Source organism: Paramisgurnus dabryanus, chromosome 4, assembly GCF_030506205.2.
Source record: "Paramisgurnus dabryanus chromosome 4, PD_genome_1.1, whole genome shotgun sequence".
NCBI classification, from domain to species: domain Eukaryota; kingdom Metazoa; phylum Chordata; class Actinopteri; order Cypriniformes; family Cobitidae; genus Paramisgurnus; species Paramisgurnus dabryanus.
Window position 1 is genome coordinate 1,218,293 of NC_133340.1, and position 26,589 is coordinate 1,244,881.

Here is a 26,589-nt window from a genome sequence, read left to right on the forward strand (position 1 = left end):
TATCCACATTTACTAAATATCACGCGGGGTTTTGGTACATCGCGCTCACCTGCTATTTGCTGTTCAATAGAAAATTGTTTTACATAAGCACCCACTTGATAAAAGGCTTTTTTGTTTCTGTCAGAAAATGAAGATTTTATTAAATTATTTTGCTTCTCAACCAGTGGACATTAAATGCAATGTTTTTCCTAATGTAGTATGTTCATAATTACTGTTATACTTCAATGTTTTTATTATTTAATGTGTCTAAGTACTGAATTGTGTCAAATAGGGAAAACCATTGCAGACTGTTTGTTTTGGTTTAAAGACATTTAAAGACTAGTTTAAATCTGACATCCTGGCCCATGAAAAGAAGTGGAGAAAGAAACCGGACCTGCTGGATAAACCCAAGCAAATCGTCATCTCCAACATCCTGGGAAAGGAGGGATCACATCCCTGCTCCAGATATCCTGTGCTGTGGATTACATTGTGCTGTGGATCTGTCATTTTATCTTGCCATACGCCTTGAACTTTCTTATGGATCATCTTTTTTGAGGTTTTTCGATCATGAATTCGGCCGAGCAGACCATTACATGGTTAATAACGCTGGGGGTCCTGGAATCGCCCAAAAAGACATTATCAGATCCGGAGGGGTTTCTACAGTCCTCTTTAAGAGATGGAGTGATTTTGTGTAAACTACTGGAGAGACTGCGACCCGGTTCGGTACATACGGTAAGACATATGTTGGTCTTGATTCCAGGTAGTTTAATATTTACGCGAATAAATTAAACAAATAAAGCGCACGTGAACCCAGTGTGTTTTTGTGGGTCAGACAGTCGCTTCCTATCGGTCTTCATAATTTTCATATACAACTGGCAGTTTTTTTGCGCAGACTCTTAAAAATCGACAAAGGTAGTGGTACACAAGTGGTTAATTTATCTAATTTTAATATTAAATGCACCTCACATTTGCGTGGCTGCTAGTATCAACAGAAATTGATTTTGGAGCGCATCCAAAAGAGTCGACCGCCATTGATTGATAACGGATAAAGGGGCCATTTTAAAGGGACAGTGTATGATTTACTGACTGGGGTCGTTTTGTTTATTGTGATGAGATTTTGGGGGGAATTTAGTTTTATTGTTATAAACAGAAATCTACTAAATTCACTGGCTTGACATTTCTAAGCTTTATCTATATTAAATTGGCAGATTTTCATACTCTGGTAACTGTAGTTGAATGTGAATATGCAATCTTTTAATTGTAAACATTAATCTAAAATATTCAATAGATCAACTAATAATTACAATTAAAATATTTTTCATACTATTAACAGGCACATTTTGTAACTGTTTATAATTTTTATATAGTATATTAATATATGCTTTCTATAAATGAGTCTAAATTTGTTCGTAACGTTACTCCTTGCAAGTACCTTTCTTTGTAACCATCGTTGATTTTTCTAAACAGCATAGTACCGCGTCCTATCACCATCACCTTGAAATCTGTTAACGTTAAATTCTCCATTCGAGATGTCGCACCACGCGCATAACTCTTTTAAATTATTTATGCTCATAAAACTGTGAATAAATGCAATCAAATGTCAAGTTTCATTGTTAAACGGTCCCATCACGAAACGTGCAGCTGTCGTAGCTCTTTGGTTATTTATTAGACTTTGCTCTGACAGGGCAGGTAATGTTTGCATGCGCCAGCATGCCTCTCAAACCGCGAGCCATTATCTGACGTCACTTCCGCTTTTCTCCGCCAACTTCCCTATGGATAATAAGTGGCTTTTTCAGGAACGGACGATGATCTCCGAAATAAACAAACACGTCGCGTAACTGTTTGTTTATTCGTTAAAGTGTGTTTTTGAAAGCATAAACCAACAGAGGGTTTATTTTTATTTTCAGGTCTATCAGGACCCGAGGAAGGACAGCGAGTGTTTGAGTAATATCAAAGAATTTGTCACAGGGTGTGCACTATATCACATAGAGGTAAGTGTGTGCTCCCGTTTTCAGTCGTGCATATCATTTGCATGCTTATATTGTTATTTCTGATGATCGATTTAGTAATTTAGAGGATATCAGGTTGCCAGACTGGTGAGTCTCAGCTGGAGCTGGGATTAAACTCCAATGTGCTTTGGTTTTAGCAATCAGTTACTACAGCAATATAACAAAGTAACTTGTTTGTAACCATGGCAGTGCTGAATATAATTCACGTGTCTGTATTGAAGTGCAGAATTTTATTTATATGTATGATAATTTGGTTTATCTCGCAAAGGCTTTTATTCAGTCAGTTTTGTCATTTCACCCCAATTTATGCGGCTAGATTACCTTTCAGGAATGTGCAAATCTCAGTTTCATAACAAACACTTTCTCTGTTTGTTAACAGGCACTGTGCTTGGCAATAATGTCAAGTACAGTTTATTCAGAGGCATCCAAACTAGTTCATCGAGTTATGTGCTTTGGTAAAAAATTGCCATGTGGTGTAACAAACCTCTGTTACTTGACTCATTTTCATGTTTGTAAACATGATAACTCTCTATGCTTAACCCGGTTGCTGTAAGATTGGATGAGATCCACCCTCACCCACACAGATTTTTTCTCCCTGTGGCTGGAAATAAAAGCAGTTGGATTCAGATCCAGCTCTGCCCATTTTGTTCATGCAGAAATGGTTGTTTTTTACCCTACTTTGTATTACTATTGCATTGCATGCATACTGCTGACTGTATGCATGCTGTGTCTTGCACAGTGCACAGTACGCGGCCATACATCATTCACATTATAGCGCGCTGAACTGTCACATGACCTGTGATTTACTGTTTGGAAGATATCTGTGTAATAATAAAACTCAATTTCTTTCAAATGTGCAGTGTTAGCATGCTATTTCAAATGCAATTTCTGCTGTTTCATCAGTGGATGTCATCCATAATCCAGCAGTTATTTTCCTTATAAACACTTCTGCTTGTTATTAACGTTTGGCAAGCCGATCGTGCAACTAAGGCATTCCTGCCCACGGCCAGTGTGCGCGTATGTTGCTTTATACGAGTGTAGTCGTGTGAAACAGTCACGGCTCTGTATGCGTTAGGCTGTGTGTTTCAGGAGTGGCTGTGTCTTCAGTTCTTGAAGCCAGCTGTGAGAGGTTGAGACAAGCCCTCTATTGTGGTAAATGGAGTTGTGTGTGTTTGAATGGGCAGAAGCAGGCAGCTCATTATTGGTGCTTTTGGGTTTGGCACGGGGCAGAATAAAGAGAGGCACTCCACACTAACTACTTTCTGCAGAAGGGAGAGATGGGTGGCTGGGTTGATGAGAGAGAGAGAGAGAGAGAGAGAGAGAGAGAGAGCAGGAAGAAATGTAGTCTCACTGCAGTGATGGGAGATGATGTAATGTAGAGTTGTTTGTGAAGAGGTGATAAGAAAAGGTGTGTGTTCATTTACAGTATGTGGTGGCCATCTGTTCAAAGTTATAAATGATTGTGTTTGTAATATTATTCACTTAAATGTAATAATACTTTACGTTTTTGACTGATACTGTCAATCCCTCTTATGTTTCGAACCGGCCAGCCAGCTTCTTTATGCATTTGGCCAATGCTTTTATCCAAAGCGACTTACAGTGCATTACAAGGAATGCTTCTTTTTTATCAGTTTGTGTTCCCTTGGTTCGACCCATGACCCATGACCGCTGAGCTATACAGGTCCAGGACCAACCAATGGTTTCATTTTGTGGCAGTATTATCAGTTTTACAGACTGGGAGTGTTTGGGCAAACAGTCATAATTTTAATGTTTTTTAAGGTATTTAGTGGCGCAAGAACATTACACATTACATAACTTTTCTCCCAGTGTCTGTCTGGTTTGTCCTACCAGTCCTTAGCAAATCATTGACTCAGTTAGAGTCTGAGTTAGGACTGCACAGCACTATATGACAGAAATCTAGTTACTTTTTTGTGACCCCTTCCTTAAATTTCAGATTAGGTTTCAAAGCAGGCCCATTTTAAGGCAGTTTATTTTGGAAAGTGATCACAGAACTGGTCTTCAGTTTCCAGATGGCTCACAGTCCAGCAGGTAGCCTGGGAGCCAGCCAGAAAAACACACGCACGCACGCACACGTTATCCTAGCTTAGCAGAATTACATTCCCTGAGTCACACAGACACATTTATGGAGAATCTTAAAGGAATATTTCATTTTCTTAAAAGAAAAATCCAGATAATTTACTCACCACCATGTCATCCAAAATGTTGATGTCTTTCTTTGTTCAGTCGCGAAGAAATTATGTTTTTTGGGGAAAACATTGCAGGATTTTTCTCATTTTAATGGACTTTAATAGAGCCCAACATTTAATACTTAACTCAACACTTAACAGTTTTTTTCAACGGAGTTTCAAAGGACTATAAAGGATCCCAAACGAGGCATAAGGGTCTTATCTAGCGAAACGATTGTCATTTTTGACAAGAAAAATAAAAAATATTCTCTTTTAAACCACAAATTTTCGTCTAGGTCCAGTCCAGCATGACCTAACATAAATGCGCAGGGACGTAGGGAGGTCACGTGTTACATATATAAAACGCACATTTGCGGACCATTGTAAACAATAAACTGACACAAAGACATTAATTGGTATCAATTGACATACAACAACGTAGGAACGGTCCTCTTTCAACACACTTGTAAACACTGGGGCGGAGTTTTGCGTTCGTCCTCTGTGACCTCTTGACGCTGACGCATCACGACCGGATCTAGATGAAAAGTTGTGGTTTAAAAGAGCATATTTTTTATTTTTCTTGTCAAAAATGACAATCGTTTCGTTAGATAAGACCCTTATGCCTCGTTTGGGATCGTTTAGAGTCCTTTGAAACTCCGTTGAAAAAAACGGTTAAGTATTAAATGTTGGGCTCTATTAAAGTCCATTAAAATGAGAAAAATCCTGCAATGTTTTCCTCAAAAAACATAATTTCTTCTTGACTGAACAAAGAAAGACATCAAAATTTTGGATGACATGGTGGTGAGTAAATTATCTGGATTTTTCTTTTAAGAAAATGGACTATTCCTTTAACTTGGGAGAGGTTCTTTCAAATATGAAAATGTAGAAAATCATCCTATGTTATATAAAGAACATTCTGTGAAAATATATAACGTTGATGTCTTTAATATTGACTGGGTAAGATCGTGTCAAAGATAGAAATCAATATGAAATCAATGGGTAAAATCAAATTTTAATGCTCATAATTTGATTATGTAACATAAGCCTGGTTTTTTTGAGTCAGTGTCACATATCACCTCCACTCTCTATGTAAGATTAAGTCTTTGCATGGTATTTCTCTGATGTGTAATTCGATCTTAAATAGTACAATTGGTAGGAAGCTAACTACAGGTATTTTTTTGAACAATTCGTTTCCAGGTGACTACTTGTAATGTGCTTTTTTGTTAATGTTGTATTTCGGAATTGATATGAAATACTGGAGAAAGTATTCAAATTTCTTTATGAATGGTGTCGCTGTTCCGCTGTTTTGCATATTGCGGCATATGACAATGAAAGAGTCACATTTGAACTAGGGCTGCACGATAAATTGCATGCGATTGACATGTGCATCTCGTCAGTAAAGCCGGTTCTTTTATTAGTAGTAAATCACCATCACCTGCTTTCAGATGGAGCGACATTTACTACACAGAGCCGTAGTTCACTGAAAAGCTAGGCAATATTGCATTCATAATCGCAGGTGATTAATCGCGCAGCCCTAATTTGAACTTTCCTAAAATTGTGTGGACATTCAGATGTAGTTAGCTGTGTTGAAAACTATTCAGACGAAAATAGCAAAAATTTAGCATCTTTTATAGACATTTGCTTCTGTACTGCCGATATGTTTGCTGCATTTATATAGCGTGCGTGCCTCTTACTTATGCTTGTTGCTATATGATTGCATCATCAAAAACGTTATTGTTTAAATTGTACAATTTATTCAGTCCTTTTACTTATTCGGCTTATCACCAAAAATGCTTTTTTTTTGCTGTTTTGAGATGAAAATATTTCTATATGCGGAAATCTCGGGGGGAATGCCCATGGGTTCATTTGATGAGAATTTAGGGATGAACCAAATTTTAAGTTAACTTAAATATATTGCATAAGTATTGTATCAGATCACTCTTTTTAGCTTTATAGTATTACAATATTATTAGGTTAAGTGTGTTTCAATTAAAACATATATTTAAATGTTTTTATTTTCACACCAAATTTTATATTGGTATATTTTAGTAGATGAACTCTCAAATTACTCATAAAATAATGGCACTACAAGATATGGGGGTCCAGTGATGAGCATGACTATTGTAAGAGATAATGTATAGACTGTTTCAGCAGTAACAACATAAATAAACGGCTTTCGTGGAACACCCGTAACTTCCTGTAAACTCCGCTAAGAATCAATAACAACAAATTATTTATATAATAAGCAAAATAAACAACACGTAGATTACAGAAATTGTTATTTTCGAGGAGGTATTTGTTCAAGGGTTCAGTTTAGCAACTAGTCAGACCATTAAACAAAAAGAGACCGGAGTTAAAGTTGTGACATGCGTCTGATGAAACAGCCTATACACTGTCAGAAAAAAAGGTACAAAGTTGTTCCTTTTTCTGTCACTGGGGTGGTACCCTAAAAGGTACCTTTTTGTACCTTTATGGGTATAAAACACATTGAAATGTTGTACCTTATGGGGTACAATATTATACTCTAAGGACCTATTGTGTACTTTAAGGAACAATTTTGTACCAGTTAAACTTTAGGGGTACAGAATAGTTAACTGTACCTTTAAAGATACAAAATAGATCCTTAAGGAACAGTAATGTACCGCAAAAGGTACAACATTGTAATATGTTTATATACCTGTAAAGGTACAAAACGGTACCTTGGGGTACCACCCCAGCGTCAAAAAAGGTACAGTTTTGTACCTTTTTTTCAGACAGTGTAGGCAGCCGGTTGTTATCAGTTGTAATATCCCCCGACACACTGAAGGGGCTTATTTCGCGATAACAACTCGCTGCCTGTACATTATCCCACTTATTACATGGCTATTTACATTACAAGTAAGGTAAGGAACAGTAAATATTGATTTGAAGTATTTTAATTGCTCATTTTTAACAAATGCAAACCTTCCACTAAGAAAACCTGTTTATTTTTGGTTTTAAAATACGACAAGACGTTTAAAAGTCACAAATACCCATTTAGTTTAATTATTTGTAAATATAATGTCATATATCAATGTCTTATAATAACATATTTAATTTTTGTTTAATATTAAATTGTACCTGTTAATGATTTGCAGTTATCCGGGTTATTCTGTGTTATTAGTTTTGTGCGGTTGTTATCTGTGAATAACAAACCTGCACGTTGTGACTTGCCAATCAGAATCAAGAATTCCAACGAGCCGTTCAATAAACATCTCTTTTTAACCAGCTGTTTCATTATTTCAGAAACTGGGACATTTGTTTGGCATTATTAAGTAACTGTGCAAAAACTACTTGAAAGATATTTCATAAATCAAGTCAATCCTTCATTTTCTTGTGGAATATTAAACACCATTTGTTATCTTCTGTATACTTAATGGCATGTTTCTTTCTGCAGGTATTTGAGCCCGGCGACCTGCTGCAGGGACAGAGCTTCACCAATGTCTTGAATTGTTTAGTGGCACTAAACAAAGCAACTTCAGGTGAGATCTGTAAAAAAATAATAATAATGGTATTGGCTTGTATTCATAAGTTTATTAATAACAGTAGCTAGCTGTAGATATTCAAGTGAGAGGTGTTTGTGTATATTTACAATATTCTTATATAAATTTTGTTGAACAGTGTTGTATGGTTGTAGATTGCAGTGGTGGTGGCATCAATCCTGTGCGTTTACGTCACTCGTCTTCTCTACGGATCAAGTCCTTTGACTCGCAGAACGTTTCGTCCAATCACAGCAGATCTTCCAGACCCCACTACAACCAGTACCGCAGTTTGGTGAGCATCACACAAAGCAAGCATTATCAGTTACAGAAGACATTGTGGGACAAATGCATTGAATACAATTATTCTGCAACTACATATAAGTGTCCATATGTAGGTCATGTGATCTTAAAATTATATATTATTGTTTATTTGGGTACAAGCTTTTTTTTTAAGTGGAAACATTACTTTGATAATATATGTGTGTGTGTATAATATGTTATAATATATAGAGTGGTTATGAAGTTCAACTGTCTTTTTTCAGGACATGTCTGAAAACACTGGCTCTCATGTGCTTGTAAAAGCTCGCTTCAACTTCCAGCAGACCAATGAGGATGAGTTATCCTTTAATAAGGGTGACATCATCCAGGTGTCACGGCAGGAGGATGGCGGCTGGTGGGAGGGGTCTCTCAATGGGAAAACCGGCTGGTTTCCAAGCAACTATGTCAAAGAGATCAAAGGCTCTGGTAAGTATTGGCCGCTAGCAAAACTTTAAATGTTTTTGCTGCAAAATTGATGCAGTTCAACCCAAGCAAAATCTTATAGACTGAAAGGTAGGCGAGAGCAAAGGAATTTTCACTTGTGCAAGACCAGACAAGCCAAATTGTGACCCTGCCTGTTAAAATTTTAAGATTTTCAGTTTTCTACAATAAATCATCTTACATAATGTAAAGAACAAATATAATTTGTTATCTTTATTACTGACTAAGATCATGTCAAAGATTGAAGATCATAGTGAATTTAATGGTTGAGAGAAATTTAACCACACTGTATCTGCATTTAAGGCTTTATATGTTTTAGCCCACATAGAAATAAATAAAAGTTTTTTTTATATGGTCCTTTTGCAGCAATATGAGTTAAGTATGTGAAATCTGCACTAGCTGGACTTATTAAAATACACATTTAAAGTGTGATTAAATGAGGAGTTGCAAGCTTAAAGAAAACAGATGTGCCAGATGAGAACTGAGATGTCTGTACTAAGGCTTTGTTTTGGAAAAGTTTAACCCAATTCTTACCTAGCCTTATCTCATTGTACGCATGTTATAATGTAAACAAAACCTCTTGACCCTTTTCTGTTCTCCATTCCAAACATAAATAGTATGTACACCTCTTGATGCCAGATGCTTCCTAGACATGTATAGGGAAATGGCCTTAATGCGCATTAGGCCCAGCTTGAATGGAAATACTTGAGAATGACATCATAGCTTAAACATACAGGCAAAGGAAGGAAACAGCATCTTAACACAAAGACAGGAAGTGCAGCAATAAGAAGACACCACTTCCTGTTTCCTCTAAAATAAACTGGAGTGTGAAGCCATGGTCACTTTTTGAGCTTTAGTAAGCACTTGGTGAAATGGACATATTGTGCATAATTTAAAAAAAAAATTCTTTATTGTATTCTGTGTGGTCTTTATAGCGGTTTTGTAAGGGGTTACAAAATATTTGTACTTTCGTTATGCAGCACAAAAAATACAATGTTTTGATGAAAATGTATTAGTTTTTTTAGTTGATTATTTAAAAAAAAAGAAATTATTACATGTTATGAATTCAGGTTATTAAACATGCTGTTTGATAAGGGAAGGTAATTAATCATTAGAGAAAATGAAAAGTCAAAATTCAGAATCCAGAAAAATTAAAACCGAAAAAATGGGATTTGTGAAAATAAAAACTGAATTTAAAATAAATCATTTAAAATAATATTAAATGGTATTTATAGGGGCCCATGAATCTTCACGTTTTAAGCATAGAAATCGGCTAAGCACAAGTCAAGTGTGTGGCAAATATTTTAAGATCAGGTTTGATTCAAAGGGCTCTATCTTACACCCGGGGCAATGCAGCGCAATGCCCGACTCAAGTGTCTTTTGCTAGTTTCCACCCTGCGCAATTATCATTTTCACGTTTAGCGTCACGTTGTTTAAATAGCAAATGCATTTGCGCCCCCTTTTGCGCCCATGGGCGTTCTGGTCTGAAAACGAGGTGTGTTCAGGCGCATTGTTGGCGCGTTGCTATTTTGAGGCAACTAAAATAGACTACACCATTGACCAACAAAAACCTGCTTTAAAGTCTAAAGTCAATGGCGCAATATGTTTTTTGTTATTTAAAGAGCGCATTAGTAATATGCGCCTATAAACGGGACGACAGCGCTTGTTTGCTTATCACATACATGAATGCGCAGCAGCACAAAAACGCTTTTAAATATGAAAGATTAAAGGATTGAATGTAAAAGATTATTATTGAGTCTCTTGGACATAAATGAGGACTAATTATGAGACGTTAGAAGACGAAAAGAGCTGCTTCACCTGTAGCCTGTTAAGTAAATAAACGCTTTGCTTTAAACAAATGCATCTGTTTTTAAATGTTTTTTTTTTAAATGCTACCTCACGGATTTATTGTATATGATGACTGTGTACCTGTGGATATGGTGGGATGAGAAACATTTTTAAGTCATGCTTAAAAAAACTGACGCTCTCCAAGTGCTGAAACGTGCAGAGAGCCGTTTGTAAATTCTTTATCTCCTGTTTGTTACAAATAAAGTATTTTTAGAGTACAAACCTTTTCTTACATACTTGTTAATTATTTTTTGATGCTACTGGATAGCCATACATTTAAAGCAATTAAAAGCCTGCTATTTTTACTTCATGACAAAAAGAAAACGGGTTTTAAAGGTTTTAATAAAAAAATAACAATTTCAATACAAGTGAAAAACAACACAATTATTTAACATTAATCTTAAACTTGGGATCTTCTTCCCTCCCTTTAGTTTTTCAGTTTACAAAGTCCGTCATCTAAATAGGGATTAGACATAGCGCCAGTGCAACTGCCTTTTAAAGGGGATGAGAGCTGAGACTCTAATTGGTTTATGGCACGTTACGCCCAAAATACTCCCATTACTCATTAAAAAAACGAGCAAACCTTTTCGACCATGCGCTCGCCGCACAAACCATTTTTCCCGTCGTTAAATTAGCTAAAGTGGATTCGGACACGCCCATTAAGACGTTGCGCTGTGCGCTTTAAACAATGCGCTTAGATCGTTAAAATAGGGCCCAAACTTTTAATTTTCAGTGTATGCTCCTAAATTTTTTGCTGGTGCTCCTACCATTTAATTCTGGGAGTGCAAGTGCTACCTGCTAAAAAGTTAATTTTGAGCCCTGAGCATACCAAGCATAATCGCTGCAAGGATAATCTCTGTGGTTGCTAGGTACTTGCATGCTAGTTTAATTTAAAAGAGCCTCTTTGATATTCTGATCTCTAGAAATGGATTGGATACACCAGTATTTCAACATCACAGTTTGTTTATAAAATATCTTTAAACATTATAAATGTAAAATCTAATAATGGCAACTCCAAAAGTAAGGGGAATAATCGACAACAATGATTTTTGTCATTATCATGAAGTTTATTAAACCATAAGAAACGTCCAGATTGTCTTCTTCAAGCTCCTCTCCTTTCAAATGCATTCCTCAGCCGAAGCAATAAATATGTGATATTTTCCTATAAACCCCCCTTTTGGGTGTCTAAATCAAACATTTCTCCCCTGGCTGCTCACTGCTGGAAAGATGTACTTTAATATCTCATCTAACAGAAACAAAATGATTCCAGATGTTGGTCAAAGGTGACCTCCTTTTATTTTGTTGGCTTTTCTCTCTCAAACAGACAAACCGGTGTCTCCTAAGTCTGGATCACTGAAGAGTTCTCCCAAGGGGTTTGAGACCACCAGCTTCTGCAAAACATACTATAATGTGGTAAGAGATATACCCATGCCTTTGTGGTTGATTATTTATGATGTCCAGAGGGTGGAAGAGGTGCTTCTGGGAAATTTGTATTGAATAGATATTTCACTTACTACTATATAAGAAAACGCATACAAACCTGTCTGTACGTATTTGTTTTATTCAATAATAAAAACATTTATTGTTCTGATACCTAATGTGTTCCTGTAGCTTATATGTTAGATTTCCAGGGAGCACACAAACTGATTAAAGGTGCCGTAAAATGTAAAACTGTATTTATCTAGTCATAGATGAATAATAAGAGTTCTGTACATGGTGATGACATATCATGAACCACAAACACTATTGCTTCCTCCTCCTTATGTAAACCTTGCGCATGCAAGTTAGCGCTATATGCTAGTTAATGCTATATGCTAGCGCTTAGGCTGAAGTTCTACATTAACGTTATAGTTATTTTTTGCAGGTCCATACTGAAAAAAAAAACACAACCAGAAACGTTCATTAGCAAATCTTCAAACTATTCATTATTCCTCAAATTTCGTATCTTCGCCTGATACAGGCTCAAACATATAAGGTCTGTTTGCACACACACAGAGCTACTAAAGGAGCTGCTCTATGAAACAGCCAATCAGAACAGAGCTTAACATAATTATTTATAATAGTAATAATAGACCATTTTTTGGGGGGGACAAATCCTAGGGTTGTAAATGTACATGTAAAACCATCTCTGGATAATATTTGCATTTAATAAAGCCACACCCCTCTTATGTAAATATCAGAAAAAAATGAACATATTATTTCAATGCATTTTTTGGCACCTTTAAGCATATACATTGAAGGAACCGTAAGTCGCTTTGGATAAAGGCATCTGCGAAATGCACATAAACAAATGAAAGACATTTTCAGATCTTTGAATGTGTGTTAGTGTATCATGCTCTGTGTGTGTTTGTGGAAACGTTGACCTTTATTGTGCTCCATTTCCTGTTGTGATGTGATCCAACAGCCCATCCTCCCTTGAGCTACAAAACCCACTGAGCTGTTATTGTGAATATGTGTGTGTTTATGTTTGACCACACTATAACTGTCATCCAGATGAAGTGTGACTCTGTCTTTATTTGCACATTGAGATATTAATGAACCTGTATTCTATCATCACAACATTTATTTATGCATTTGGGAGACGCCAAAGCCACTTACTGAATCTGTGGTTCATTTGATCATTACGTGTGCTCCCTGGGGATCGAACCTATGACCGCAAACCTCTAGCACGAACATCAAGCCTGACTAGACTGCCTAAGTCTAATATAGGTCGTGCTTTCCATCTGATTGACTGTCGGGACAGCTGTGCCCGAGGCTTGCAGTGTCTGCGTCTCCGTGTTGGTTATGCACCGTGTATGACAGGATGGAGACAGACTGTTGATGTTTTATGCGTAGACTGCCGACCCTATGTCTCTGAAGACGTAAAAAGTAACGTTAGGCTGAATAGGGCTCGGTGTGCGTCTGTTTCAGGCTAAATGATACCTCGGGGTCAGATGGAGTACAGTCTATAACAGCAGCGTTAGGGAAGAAAATCTGTTAAAAATGTCTGCAGCTGTCAGGCCATCGCTGCCAGATGACGACAATATTACCATTTGTGACTCCACTTCATAAGTTTACAGACTTGCTTTGGTTACAACTTTTTCTGCAAGTCTGTTCAAATATGCAATTTATGGCCAAGTAAAATTTGACCATATCGAAATCCAAATTAATTCCATGCAGATTTCTTCCTTAAATTGTGCCAGCAAGCCATTTTTCCATTTGATTTCAAATCATGGATAACGCTTATCGATGATTTGACGTCTCACATGGTCTGTTTTAAGTCAGATTGAAGATTTATTGTCCGTATATATATACATGTTGCATAATTCAGGAGTGACAACCATATTAGCACGTATTTGCTCCTTGTATCCCTTAAATCGCCATACGCTGGGTTTCCACCGTATGTGGACGCTGTGACATCGTCTTTCCCGGACCCATTCCCAAAGTCTGGGGGTGGTTATTGGACAGGAATTAGTTTAAGCCTCAGTTTAATTAGGAAATGTAACTAGTTCTAACAAACATGTCTTACTAAAAAGATTACTTGTGTGCATTTTGAAGCAAAACAAAGTGCTCTGATGTATTTTAAGATATGTCAGTGTGAGTTGTTTTCAGTTTGACAGCTCTTACATTTACTTTAGTCTAGGGATTGGCTAATCTCTGTCTGGGAAACGGCCCTTGACGTTTTTGGTCATTCTTGTCAAATGTGCAGGTAGTACAGAATATCGTCCAGACGGAGACGGAGTACTGTAAGGAGCTTCAGACTCTCCTGACGACGTATCTGAGAACGTTACAGCCCACAGACAGGTACAAATACAATGAAAGTCTAGTTTAACTAGATATAATAATATATGAGTACTAAATCTCTCTCTTTCTCTCTCTGTTTAGGCTCAGCATGTCAGAAATTAGTCACATCATTGGCAATCTAGAGGACATTAGCTCTTTCCAGCAAACACTGGTGCATTCACTGGAGGAGTGCATCAAGTAAGGGGGTTGCACACCACACACACCATCGCACTCATTTTCAATCACTCTTAATCAGCCCACACTGACATCTAGTGGCAAGTTGCAGTAATTCTGCTATAATGTGCACTTCTTGTTCATTGTCATTGTTGTCTTTGCCCTTTTACCCCCAGAATATTACATATGTGGGCGGTTTCCCAGACAGGGTTTAGATTAATCCAGGACTAGACCTTATTTAAATTGTTTTTACAAACCAACCTTACAAAAAACAATACTGGTGTGCATATTGAGATAAAACAGTGGCACTGATATATAAGATGTGTAAGTGCAAGGTGTTTTTAAATTAGGGGAGCTCAAACATGCATTTTAGTTTGGGACTAGGATAAGCCATGTCCAGGAAACCGCCCCATGAGGTTTATACAAGAACATTTTTGATACATTTTTCTCAATGTCTGTTAAAGGAATAGTTCACCCAAATATGAAAATTCTCTCAGAATTTAAGATTTTTACTCACTTATGCCATCCTTGATGTGATTTCCTATCTTTAGATAAACAAAAATAATTTCATTATATTCCTGTCAAGATGACAAAGCTCTAAAAAATACACACATTCATTATTTAAATGAATCCAAAGTAACTTTTGATAAAACGCACATATGACAATGATCTTCAATTATTTTTTTCTCCCATAAATGTATAGTTTCTCTTCATAAGACATGTATTAACCCACAGGAGTCATTTGGATTACTTAAAAAATAGATGGATGTGCTTTTATATTGGAGAATATATTGTAATTTTAATGAAAAATGATTTGTTTGCCTGAAAGAAGGAAATTATATGTGGGATAGCATGAGTAAATTATGGGGAATTCAACAATCATTTAAAGGTGCAATGTGGGACTTACCGTGGGTTTACACCAGCCACGTTTGAGGTGTCAAAATCGTGTCTACCACGTCTAGTTTGCCGCTTGATCATTTTGAATGCATTTGCGCGTCTAGAGTGAAGTAGCCCCGCGGAAAAAGCAAGCATTTGACGCGCGTCAGAGGCTAAATGCACTTCCTGTGGGAAGGGCAAGTGCTATGCGGTTGTCTGTTTGCAAGATGGCTGATGTTGATCGTGCATTCATCGAAAGAGTTACCGGTTTGTATTTGGTCACCTTACCATAGGGGGAAAATAGTTTAAAAAACGTCAGGAATGCCGCGGGTCGATAAACATCACGTGACTAAATGGTGAAATGTGTATTTACAACTTACCAGGTTGCCCAATGTCCTCACTGACACTCTTCCAAGCGAGGTCCTATTTATTCCTGTCTCGATAGAAATAAGAACTTGTGTCGTATAGCTCCGAGTGACTGCTCACGGACAATATCAAGCGTCTCCTCCATGTTGAATTAGTGACTCTGGGCGGGGCTGTCGCCACAGCAGCAAGCAGGCTCCTGATTGGTAAACGCGGCGCGTTAAAATTTTTCAACTCGCGTCAGACGCAAATTCGCGTGAAACGAATAATGCACAAAAAGCACCATTCGCACGTATCGCGCCAGATGCTCAATTTGCGCGATTCGCGTGAACTTGATGCACGAATGAGGCGGAATCGCGTTTGCCGCGCTAAACGCCTCATTCGCGCGTTGGGACCTCCAGACGTGCGTCAATGCGTCTTCACATTGACTTAACATTGAAATCACTCGCGCTTGATGCCTCTACCGCGGCTGGTGTAAATGCAGCATTAAATGGATTACTTGAAAGAAATGCTATAAAATATCCTTAACTATATTATCAGTGGCGTATTAAGACCTTACAAAAATAAATGTACTGTTTTTATTACCTTACAATGAACAGTGTTTAATCTACCTACACCGCAGGTCCCCTTACATAGAAGTCACCATTTCGAATCGCCATGTTTCTACAGTAGCCCTAAATGGTTAAGCTGTTCTATAGAGTGCGTTTTGTCACTACGTTTTTACTTTGCGTTTCGAAAGGGAGGGGCGAGCTGTGGCCTGAGATTTGCAATTCACAGTGCTAGATGCGGCTTAAAGTCCCACATTGCAACTTTAACCTTCGCCTTTTCTAATTAAAGTAACATGTTGTTGGGTTTGTGCAGAGTTCCAGAGAGCCAGCAGAGGATAGGAGGCTTTTTCCTGTCTCTTGTTCCTCAGATGAGGAGCCTGTACATGGCCTACTGTTCAAACCATCCATCCGCTGTTAATGTCCTCACGCAACACAGGTGCATAACAGTACACAACATGCAATCATTACATTCACTGTACAAACAACACGGGCATTAAACGCGTTCGCAGATGAACAGGGAAGGTGGTTGGCAGATTTGTCATTGGTTGTCTTAGTGATGCACTTTCTCTCTCAAGAATCTTGGGGTGAGCTGCCATACTCGAATTTCATATGGATTGGTCAAAAACTCTATAATGTATACTTCTACAATATGTTGGTCACATCATCTTTAATTTCATTAAATTTATATAGAGCTTTTAACAATTGTCATCGTACAAAAGCAGCGCACATGAAATAGAAACAAAGAAAACACAGAAAAGCAAAACAACAAAGCACGACAGCTTTAAATATAATTTAGGATCGAGTATGTGAAGTTACATGGAGTCATTTCTTATTAAATAATGTAATACTTAGTACTCCATTCCAAGCAATATTATAAACATAGTCTAGGATGGTGTACATGGAGGTATTCATTACTAGTAGTAAAGCAGTGTAGTATGCAATACTCCAATTCCAAACTATATACTAGTATTAGTTTATTTACTAAAGAAGTTAAGATTAAGGTACTGTCACAGAAAAATCAAAAGAACAACACAATTAAGAACCATGTTACTCTGGCGTACCACATGGATCAGTTCTAGGCCCTATCCTCTTCTCGTTATACATGCTATAATAAAACAGGACAGCTTTAGGCAGAACATACAGTCTTTCTTTTTGCACTAGCTGTCTGGAATACTTGATTCTGATTGGTCACTCACAGCATTCAACTGGTTAAGTATTTTATAACTAATGATGGCTTACCCTTGTGAAATGTTATGCTTTCTGCATAGCTGTGTTATAAATCCATTCTGCCCCTGACATCTGCGTATGTTTGTTTTCAGCGAAGAATTAGGGGAGTTTATGGAAAATAAAGGTGCCTGCAGTCCAGGAATTCTCACACTTACAACAGGCTTAAGCAAACCCTTCCTAAGGCTGGAAAAATACCCCACGCTGCTCAAAGAGATGGAGCGACACATGGAGGTACAGTTGTGTGTGTTTGTATGCAGGGTTGATCGGACTGGCATCTCACAAATATCGTCAGACATGTCAAAAACCATTAAGGGGCGTTTACCGATGTGTGTCAACAGACTCAATTTCTTCTCCTCTCCACAGGAACTTCACCCGGATTATCCAGACATTCAGAAGAGCATGACAGTATTTAAAGACCTCTCGGTGAGTCTTTATCACATGTTTAAAGTCTTTCATTTGCTTCACTTGTCATTTATTTTTTAAATGATGAGCTGTTTGTTTACATTGTTGCTTTAGTCTCAGTGTCAGGAAGTGAGGAAGAGGAAGGAACTCGAACTTCAGATTCTGACAGAAAGCATCCGCGGCTGGGAAGGAGAGAACATCAGGACCCTGGGTTCTGTTCTTTACATGTCTCAGGTCTTCATCCAGAACCACGGCGCTGAGGTGAGTGACCATGTGGAATGCTGCTGTGTGTGGAATATTCCGGAATTGTGGAATTCAGATATTCCTGGCATTCAGTTATGTTTTGTTTTTTTTTCTCCTCAGGAGAAGAACGAGCGCTACCTGCTGCTTTTTCCTCACATTCTCCTGATGTTGTCCGCCAGCCCTCGAATGAGTGGTTTCATCTATCAGGTAAATACTGAGTCTCCTACTTCCAATTTGTTCTAATACTACACCATTCCTTCTGTTTGTCATGCTTTTGTGATCTTATAAAATACTGAAAGCTTATTGGGTGATTGACTACACAGGGGAAGCTTCCTCTTGCAGGGATGACCGTTAATAAGATTGAGGACAGTGAGACCACCAAAAATGCTTTTGAAATATCTGGTGAGCCTCACACTTACACGTGTTAACATGCGTTTCAAATATAAATTTGGATTATTTGTATGTTTGAGCCGTAATGATGTTCCCATGCAGGACCTTTGATTGACCGCATCCAGGTGATTTGTAATAACCTGCAAGATTTTCAAGAGTGGCTGGACCATCTACACCACCTAACCAAACGCACTTCGGCCAGAAACAGCAATATAAAATCGCAAACCGTGCCGTGCCACACAGTGAGAAATTGCGTTATACGTTTAGATATCCATGTTTGAAATTCAGTGTACGTTTCTCATCTGACCTTCTCATCCATCTTCAGCTGCCGTCCCACCCTTTGACCCCGTCCAGACACTCGGAGAATCGAGGTGTAAGCGGATCTCCGGTCTATCACACTCTTCCTCACCTGTCTTCATACGGGTCCCCTCACAGTGTTATGCCGTGGGGGCCCTTAGAACCCCCCAAAACACAAAAGCCCTGGAGTCTCAGCTGTCTCAGACCTGCACCACCACTAAAACCCTCAGCTGCTTTGTGCTACAAGGAGGTATTGATTTTTGTGTTCCTGTAGGCGAGCCAATTCACAGGTTCGTTTCCACAAAAAAATGCATTTAATGATAACATGTATAGTTGGAATGCATAATTGCATCTCCCAAATGCATACATATAAAACACAAGCTGGCACTTCCTATAAGGATTATAGTGTATATGGATTTGAATATGATTCACATGGCCTCATAAAGGGTTTTGTGTTGTCTTTCAGGATCTCAGTAAAAGTCCTAAAACCATGAAGAAACTTCTTCCCAAACGGAAGTCTGAGAGGAAGCCATCTGATGAGGAATTTACTCTGAGGAAAAGTATGTAACACAGTAATACAGTCACTTATGAGCTGACTACTCAATTTATTTACATACATAAAGCAAGCAAGCAAGCAAGCATTAAGTTAGGGTCCAATTGGTGAAACAAATGGTATATAACCCCATTGCTTTATCAGTGCTATTGCATTGATTTACCATGGTAATCTCTTCTCCCATCAGGCACTGCAGCTCTGGAGGAGGATGCTCAGATCCTAAAAGTGATTGAGGCTTACTGCACGAGTGCTAAAACACGACAGACGCTAAACTCAAGTAAGGACAATCTAGACATACCTACCAACAATGTATGTTTGTATGTAGTCTATTTGTTTGTGCATATATTTGCAACTTGGCTATGTGTGACCGAGACGCTGAGTCGCTAATTAAATAAATCCTATGGCTTAACAGAATTTAAGTCCACCGACTGAATCTTTTATTTGTGAAGATCATCTGCAGCAACTTTTCTGAACCGTAATGTCTAGGGGCCCTATCTTGCACCCAGCGCAATTGACTTTGTCAGTGACGCATGTATCATTCGTATTTTGCGCCGGCGCACAGCGGGGTTTTTCCCTCCACAGATGCACGTCAGCAAACTAGGGAATGAACTTCCGCTCCCTGGGCGGTTCAGCGCAAAAAGGAGGCGTGTTGTGGCGCAAACCATCTCTTATGCTATTTTGCAGTTTCAAAAACAATTGCGCTACTAACCAAAAAAAACTAGTCTAAAGTCAGTGGCGCGTTGCGCGTGGTTCATTATGCTATTTTAAGGGCGCATGCTTGACCATAATGTATAGCGTGCACAACGCGCACACACTTTGCTTATCTAATCTACACAGATGCAACAGTTAATTTTGCAAATCATAAATTGTTACACTTAAAAATATTAATACACGAGATAAGGGGAATCATAGTGGTGAGCATTGTAGTGATAGTTTTTATTTTTTCGCATGCAAATAACGATTAAAATATTTTCATAACTTTGTTGTGTGGCTGTATTACGTTTATTTTATGTAAATAATAGTTAAAATGTTTTCATAAGAAACCTTAATGTATATGAACTTGATTTGTAAGAGTACTTTGGGGTTGGACCTTGCTTGCGTTTCTTGGGTCCGATTTCAAAGCCCCCAAACCCTTTCAGCGGTGAGGGTGGACGCAGCGATGTCCTCTGCTGGCGTCAAGTCCTGAGGCAGATCCACCTCCCGTTACACGGCGTGCCCGATTTATGCTGGCAAGCGTGGGATTCCCCCGTACAAGGACGTCGGTCTCTTCGGCTGTGAACCACTCCTGGCGTGCGCCTGGTAAATCCGTCATAATAATAGCAACCCGCCATGGAACTTGCGCCCTTGCGTTTAAAGGGAATGTTGGCTAGCGTTCTGATTGGTTTATTTGACGTTACGCCCAAACCACACCTATGAATAATGAACCTACTTCAGACTAACCCCTTTTTGATTTGCGCCCGGCGCAAGAGTTATTTCTCACGCCGGGAAAATAGCAACAGCCCCCAAGATCCGCCCACAAACTCACTTGCGCGTTGCGCTTCGCACTTGCGTTTCAGATCGTTAAAATAGAGCCCTAAGTGTGTTAACTAAACTCCCAAAAATGAAAATTCTTACGATTTATTCACCCTCATGCCATCCCGGATACATGACTTCCTTTCTTCAACAAAGACAAATAATTGTATTATTTATAAAGCACATGCATCCGTCATTAAAGTAATCCAAGTGACTTCATTAGGTAAATGTCAATTGAAGTAAAAGGTTAGTGAGAGATTTTTTTAAAGGGCACATATTATGCTTTTGGTTAAAAAAGATCTGATTTTTGTGAATACAATAGTAGGGCTGTCACGATTAAGAAATTTGGCTGACGGTTAATTGATAAAAAAAAATTCTGACGATTACGATGATAAATTGCCTGTTTTATTGCTTTGACATTTAATTATCATACATTTTTTTGCTTGTTTTTCACACATATATCTTTCAAATACGGAAAATTCTTCATAAGAAATAAACACAATAACGTGTCTGAAAAATAACTGAAAATAAAAATGCAATTAAAATAAACTGACTATACCATAGGTCTGTAACGATTAATCGTGTGTCGATTCTGAAGCCCAAGGCAGCTTGTGCGTGTACTAAAGCATTTGGTCAGTAGGAAGTCATTATCAATCTAAAGTCATTATGAGTCAGAGTCGTTTATAACGTGCATTTAAAAAAGCAACACTCGTTAAACAAAATAATTTAAAATATTCTTTATTATCATGAAAATACCTCAAACAATTTAAAGAATAGCGATATAAATATTCCTGTAGACATTTCCTGGAATAGACCTTTCTCACAACTTCCGTATTTATGACCGGAAATACGCAATCGTCGCGGAAATTTACTTCCTCCGCAGTCAAGGCAATGTAAAAATCCGTATCTGTTCCATCAATTCTCTGTTGATGGTGAAGTTAGACAGAAGTGGATTCAGGCTATTCGGCGAGACTTATAATGTGTCGTTTTAGTTAACAGTTCAGTAACAGTTAGACTCGCTCTCTACTTACCTAGAAATTTATGGACAAATTCTTCATGGAAAAAGTTTTCCTCCATTAGTCGTGTCACATCAGCAAATGTAATATTTGGCAAATCCGTTAACGAAGTTGTGTAGACTTTTTGATCCATTTTAAACTTGCCCGGGTTTATGTTTTTCTAGTGTGTTGACGCTTGACAGGAACTCCGCTTACACGACGATTACGTATTTCCGGTTACTGTGAGAAAGGTCTATAGCGTTCGTAATGCTACTTCTTCTGTGGCACAATTGGAGTTTTGCACTAGAGCGCCCTCTGGCTTTTGGATGTGGCGGGATTTCACCGTAATTCATTCATTGAGAAAATGCGCATTTGCACGATTAATCATTACAGCCCTACTATACCAGAACAGCCATTATATAGTAGCCAATCCTACTAAGGTCATATTAGTACACAAGAATTGAATGATTTGCAATGTATCACGTTGCACTGTCAGTTAAGAGCGCCATCTGATACTGTCTCGTTTATACAGGCGCTGCAGCTCCCCCTTGTGTTTTTTTTAGAGAGATGTGCAATCATTGCGGTGATCTGGAATCATCGCGATGAAGTCAAACAATCGCGACGAGACGACTATTTAATCATTTAGAATTTAATCACATTTAGAAAAGCTTTTGGGTAAAATTAGTATGGCGTTTAATCAGACCCAAAAGTCGCGCGCACATCAGTGAACGTCCCGCCCCCAAAGTCCCAAAACTCATCTTGATCGAGCGAGCGCGTGTGGTGCAGCTGTGAGAGCATAGAGAGAGTCGAGCGAGCGCTCATCCAAGCACTTGCTCGCGTGACTGCATGTGCGCGCTGAGCGGAGGTGCGCTCTCGCGAGGACGCTTTCCCGCGCGTGAATTGTGTTCTGCGCGCTCGCGAGGACGTTTTTTGCGCGTGAATAGTGTTCTGCGTGCTCGTATCTTTCGCTTGCGTGTGGTTTTGTGCGCGCGACTTTTGGGTCTAATTAAACACCATAAATTAGCCAGTCTGTCAGTGGTTGTGGGTGGAGCTTTGTTTTTGTGACATCACATTAACAAGAGAATCAAAACCGCATGTCTGAGGAGACTGCTTTGGCTTAATGGGGTTTAAATAAATTTATAGGCCGTTTTTTATTTTTTATTTGTATTGTTGTTGTTTTCACACATCGTCCAAACACCTTGTAAAACTGGATTTTGCATAATATGTGTTCTTTAAAAAAAAGTTTATTTAGTGACAATAAGCGTTAAATTCAAGTATAGCAGCACGTCGGTAACTTTACTAACTTAAATCTTATTGGTTCTCGTGTGTATTGTGATAAAATATATGCATATCATTATTAGTCAGAAGACCAGTGAGGTTCGAAGTTACCATTGTTTTGACATGAGTTACAGAAGATAACAAACACGGCAGATTATTATATAATTAGTTATTTGTGTTCAACTGAAAAAGGAAGACGTATACATCAGAGATGGCATAAAGGTGAATAAATTATGTGGGAAATTTCGACGTTTGGTTAATCAATTAATCTATGATTATTTCTGCTTTTTAACATTCATCTTTTCTCTCTCCCTTCCTTCATTCCTTTTCTTTTTTCCATTCTGTCGCCTTATGTTGTCCTACCATTTTTATTTTTTTTTGTGTTCCTGTATATATTTTATTCGGCTTTATCCGGCTCTTCCTCATTTTACTCTTGGTTTGGTCCATTGCCCCAATCCCCCCCCCCCTTCAATTTGATTGGTTTACTCCCCCATCCCTTAGCATGGCTGGGCACTGATTTGATGCATAATCATGTACTGGCTGATGTTGACCGATCGTGTGTGGATGCTGTGGGTTTCCGTGGCAGTGGATTTCCCTCTGACCAATCAGAAGACTCCGACTATGACAGTATATGGATAACTTACACTAACAGAATGGGTTCTATATCCCGTAAGAGCTGCTGCTCATTTAAACATTACTATAAGTTCTTTATTTTTTTTAAATTGATGTCAAGATCTGTTTATTTCTTTACATAAATGTAAATAGCTTTTTGTTACACACAAAAGAAGAGGGGTCTTTTCATTGCTTGTGTTCTGCGTTCCACACGATGGAGCCTGTGAGGACAAATATGCTTTTTTCTGTGTTGTTGTCTTCTTAAAACAATATTTCTTTCACCTTTTTAATTCCTTCAACATAAAAACTTGATTCTTTAAGACTGACACGACCGATCGGTTAATCTTTAATTGTTAAATCTCTTGCAGGATCAAGGAAAGAGTCCGGGCCACACATGCTCTTTCCCGAAGAGGAAAAAATCATTGTGGAGGAGACAAAGAGCAACGGGCAAACCGTAATTGAAGAAAGGTTACCCATCATTATTTTCTCATTGCAAACACCATTTTTGTTTGATTCCTGGTCATTTGACATTTATGTTCATTGTAGGAGTCTGGTGGATACGGTTTATGCTTTAAGGGATGAGGTACAAGAACTTAAGCAGGTGAGTACATATGCAGCAAGAAACTTGGTTTATGCCTACACTTAAAGAAAAAATGCTCAAAATATGTACCCTAGCTGTCAATGGGGTGGAACTCTTTTAAAACGTGAAGCTTTGGACCTAAATTGTTCATATTAGTACCTCAAAGATACATATTGATACCAAATGTATAAATATCTGTACCTAATAGGACCTTTTCCCCCAGTGACAGCTGGGGTACATATTTTGACCATTTTTCTGACAGTGTATGTGATACTATTTAGCCGAATATTAAAATCTGGTGCCGTGACCCGGATACTCTTTAATTACCAGGACAACAAGAGAATGAAGCGAAGTCTTGACGAAGAGCAGAAGGCACGAAAAGAGCTGGAGAAGATTGTCAGGAAAGTATTAAAGAGTATGAACGACACATCATGGGATGAGACCAATTTGTGAGGCAGTCATGTGATGTTTAGCGCATTGGTGCATTCCTGTTTAAGTGGAGACTTTTTATATGAAAACCACATGTGATAATTGTGTCTTACTTAAGTGTAGAATCAATCTTAACTCTTGACCAAAAAAAAAACGTACTTAGCTTTCCTTCAATCACAGTATTAAGTCTTTTTAATCCCTAATCATTTCAAGACGCATTTTTTCGCAAGTGCCAAGCATATTCTTGGACCTATTCTCAAATGTCCAGATACACTGTAAAACGTAACTGCGTGATTACTACAATTGGCATTACTTAAAAAATTAAGTTTTGTCAACTTAAAGTTTTCACTTGAAATGAAAAAATTAAAGGTGAAAAACATTTAAACATTACTTAAATTGGTAACGCCTAATTTTATTTTAAATTTTTCAACTTAAAGTTGACAACTTAATTTTCAAGTGTTACCAGTTTAAGTAATTTGTTTAAGTAGATCCAACTTTAACTTTTTACAGTGTACAAAAGAAATGTATTGAATCTGGAACTTCAGTACATTTAAAACGTACCTCTCATTTCTGTGAAATTAAAGGAAAACACCACAGTTTTTTTATATTTTACTATGTTCTTACCTCAACTTAGATGAATTCATACATAGCTATCTTTTTTCAATGCGTGCACTTAATCTTTGTACAGCGCATCGTGAATGTGTTAGCATTTAGCCTAGCCCCATTCATTCCTTTAGGATCCAAACAGGGATGAATTTATAAGCCACCAAACACTTTTCCCTATTTAAACTCTGTTACACGAGTAAGTATGGTGGCACAAAATAAAACGTGGCAATATTTTAGGTGGATAAAAATGAGAACCATATTGTGCTGCAGAAGTGCTGCAAACTTAGTGCTCTTCATCCATACGATATAGTTCTAATTTTTATCTGCTTAAAAAATTGCCATGTTTTATTTTGTGCCACCATACTTACTCATGTGACTACTCATGTAACAGTCTTTAAATAGGGAAAACCTGGAAGTGTTTGGTGGCTTATAAACTCATCCCTGTTTGGATCCTAAAGGAATGAAGGGGGCTAGGCTAAATGCTAACACATTCGCGACACGCTGTACAAAAATTAAGTGCATGCATTGAAAAAAGATAGGTATGTATTAATTTGTCTAAGTTGAGGTAAGAACATAGTAAAATATTGAAAAACGGTGATGTTTTCCTTTTAAGTATAGTTTGGCGAATATTTCAAAATGACTTTTTGCAGTTTGATCATTTTAGTTCACCATTATAAGGACAAAGTCATTGGTTCCTTTAGTAAAACTGGAGATCTCAGGGATATAAAACATACTGTACTTTCCAATATTTTACCAGGCCTGCATTACTACCTGTGTACTCTGAATTTAGAAATCATTAGCCAATATATTTAATAAGCGATGCCAATAATTAAGATTTTCCAATGGAAAACCCTTGCAATACAACACTGGTGACAATTCCAAGGAAACTAGTCTTATTTTTTAAAGATGTTGGTTTTAATATAACCTATTTTATTTTCATTTGGTTGCTCTTTTGCACCTCACAGCTTGTATCTTTTTTACTTTTATTACGATCCTCTACACCAATGTAGATTGTTGATTCACAGATTTTTGTTTTGTACAGAAATAATCCTTTTATTGCATTATTTAACGCTCAGAAATGTGCCTTTTTGGAAAAGAGGTTTCCAGAATTTTGTCAGCATTTCTAGCTCCTGTCAACCTTTATATAAAAACCGTATGCAAGACTGATTTTAAATGAACACTGAATCTGTTTAAGAATCTTCTTTTGTCTAATTTATGTATTTAAATGAAATGTCTACTGCTGAATTACTGTATATTATATGATTGATCTTTGTCTTCCTGATAACCTCGACTACTCTCTGTCTTCAAAGCACTCTTTCTATCTCACTCTCTCTATTACCTGCTGATTGAATTAAATAAATACAAGTTCATACTGACTCTCATTGTAAATGCATTCTGTGTTTTTTATGTTTTGTCTTTCCTGTCGTCTGTCGTTTATCTATGGCACATATGAAGGCTGCA

General features: G+C 37.8%; 1 protein-coding gene across 2 annotated transcripts; it reads left to right on the forward strand.

Moving 5' to 3' along the window:
- The first annotated feature begins 422 nt into the window (after positions 1-422).
- Positions 423-25,201, forward strand: LOC135785861 (rho guanine nucleotide exchange factor 7-like). 2 transcript variants are annotated; one of them, XM_065295457.2, is made up of 22 exons: positions 423-711; positions 1,887-1,970; positions 7,590-7,674; positions 7,830-7,966; positions 8,217-8,418; positions 11,606-11,694; positions 13,970-14,064; positions 14,146-14,241; positions 16,318-16,440; positions 17,324-17,462; positions 17,595-17,654; positions 17,748-17,894; positions 17,997-18,083; positions 18,200-18,278; positions 18,369-18,508; positions 18,592-18,813; positions 19,030-19,123; positions 19,304-19,393; positions 23,403-23,570; positions 23,882-23,981; positions 24,060-24,114; positions 24,424-25,201. In XM_065295457.2, exons 1-22 carry the CDS (start codon positions 547-549, stop codon positions 24,544-24,546), a joined length of 2,580 nt encoding a protein of 859 aa, XP_065151529.1. In that variant the 5' UTR covers positions 423-546; the 3' UTR covers positions 24,547-25,201. The 2 variants fall into 2 exon arrangements, with proteins under 2 accessions (XP_065151529.1, XP_065151530.1); XM_065295458.2 differs by lacking the exon at positions 23,403-23,570 and having other exon boundaries at positions 425-711; positions 24,424-25,190.
- Positions 25,202-26,589: the final 1,388 nt, after the last annotated feature.

Bases quoted from the DNA above. Each gene is read 5' to 3' on its own strand.
- LOC135785861 (XM_065295457.2), top strand. From the start codon at position 547: ATGAATTCGGCCGAGCAGACCATTACATGGTTAATAACGCTGGGGGTC. The intron at 16,441-17,323 runs GTGCATAACAGT...GTTTGTTTTCAG, and splicing joins AATGTCCTCACGCAACACAG to CGAAGAATTAGGGGAGTTTA. The intron at 17,895-17,996 runs GTGAGTGACCAT...TTTTCTCCTCAG, and splicing joins TCCAGAACCACGGCGCTGAG to GAGAAGAACGAGCGCTACCT.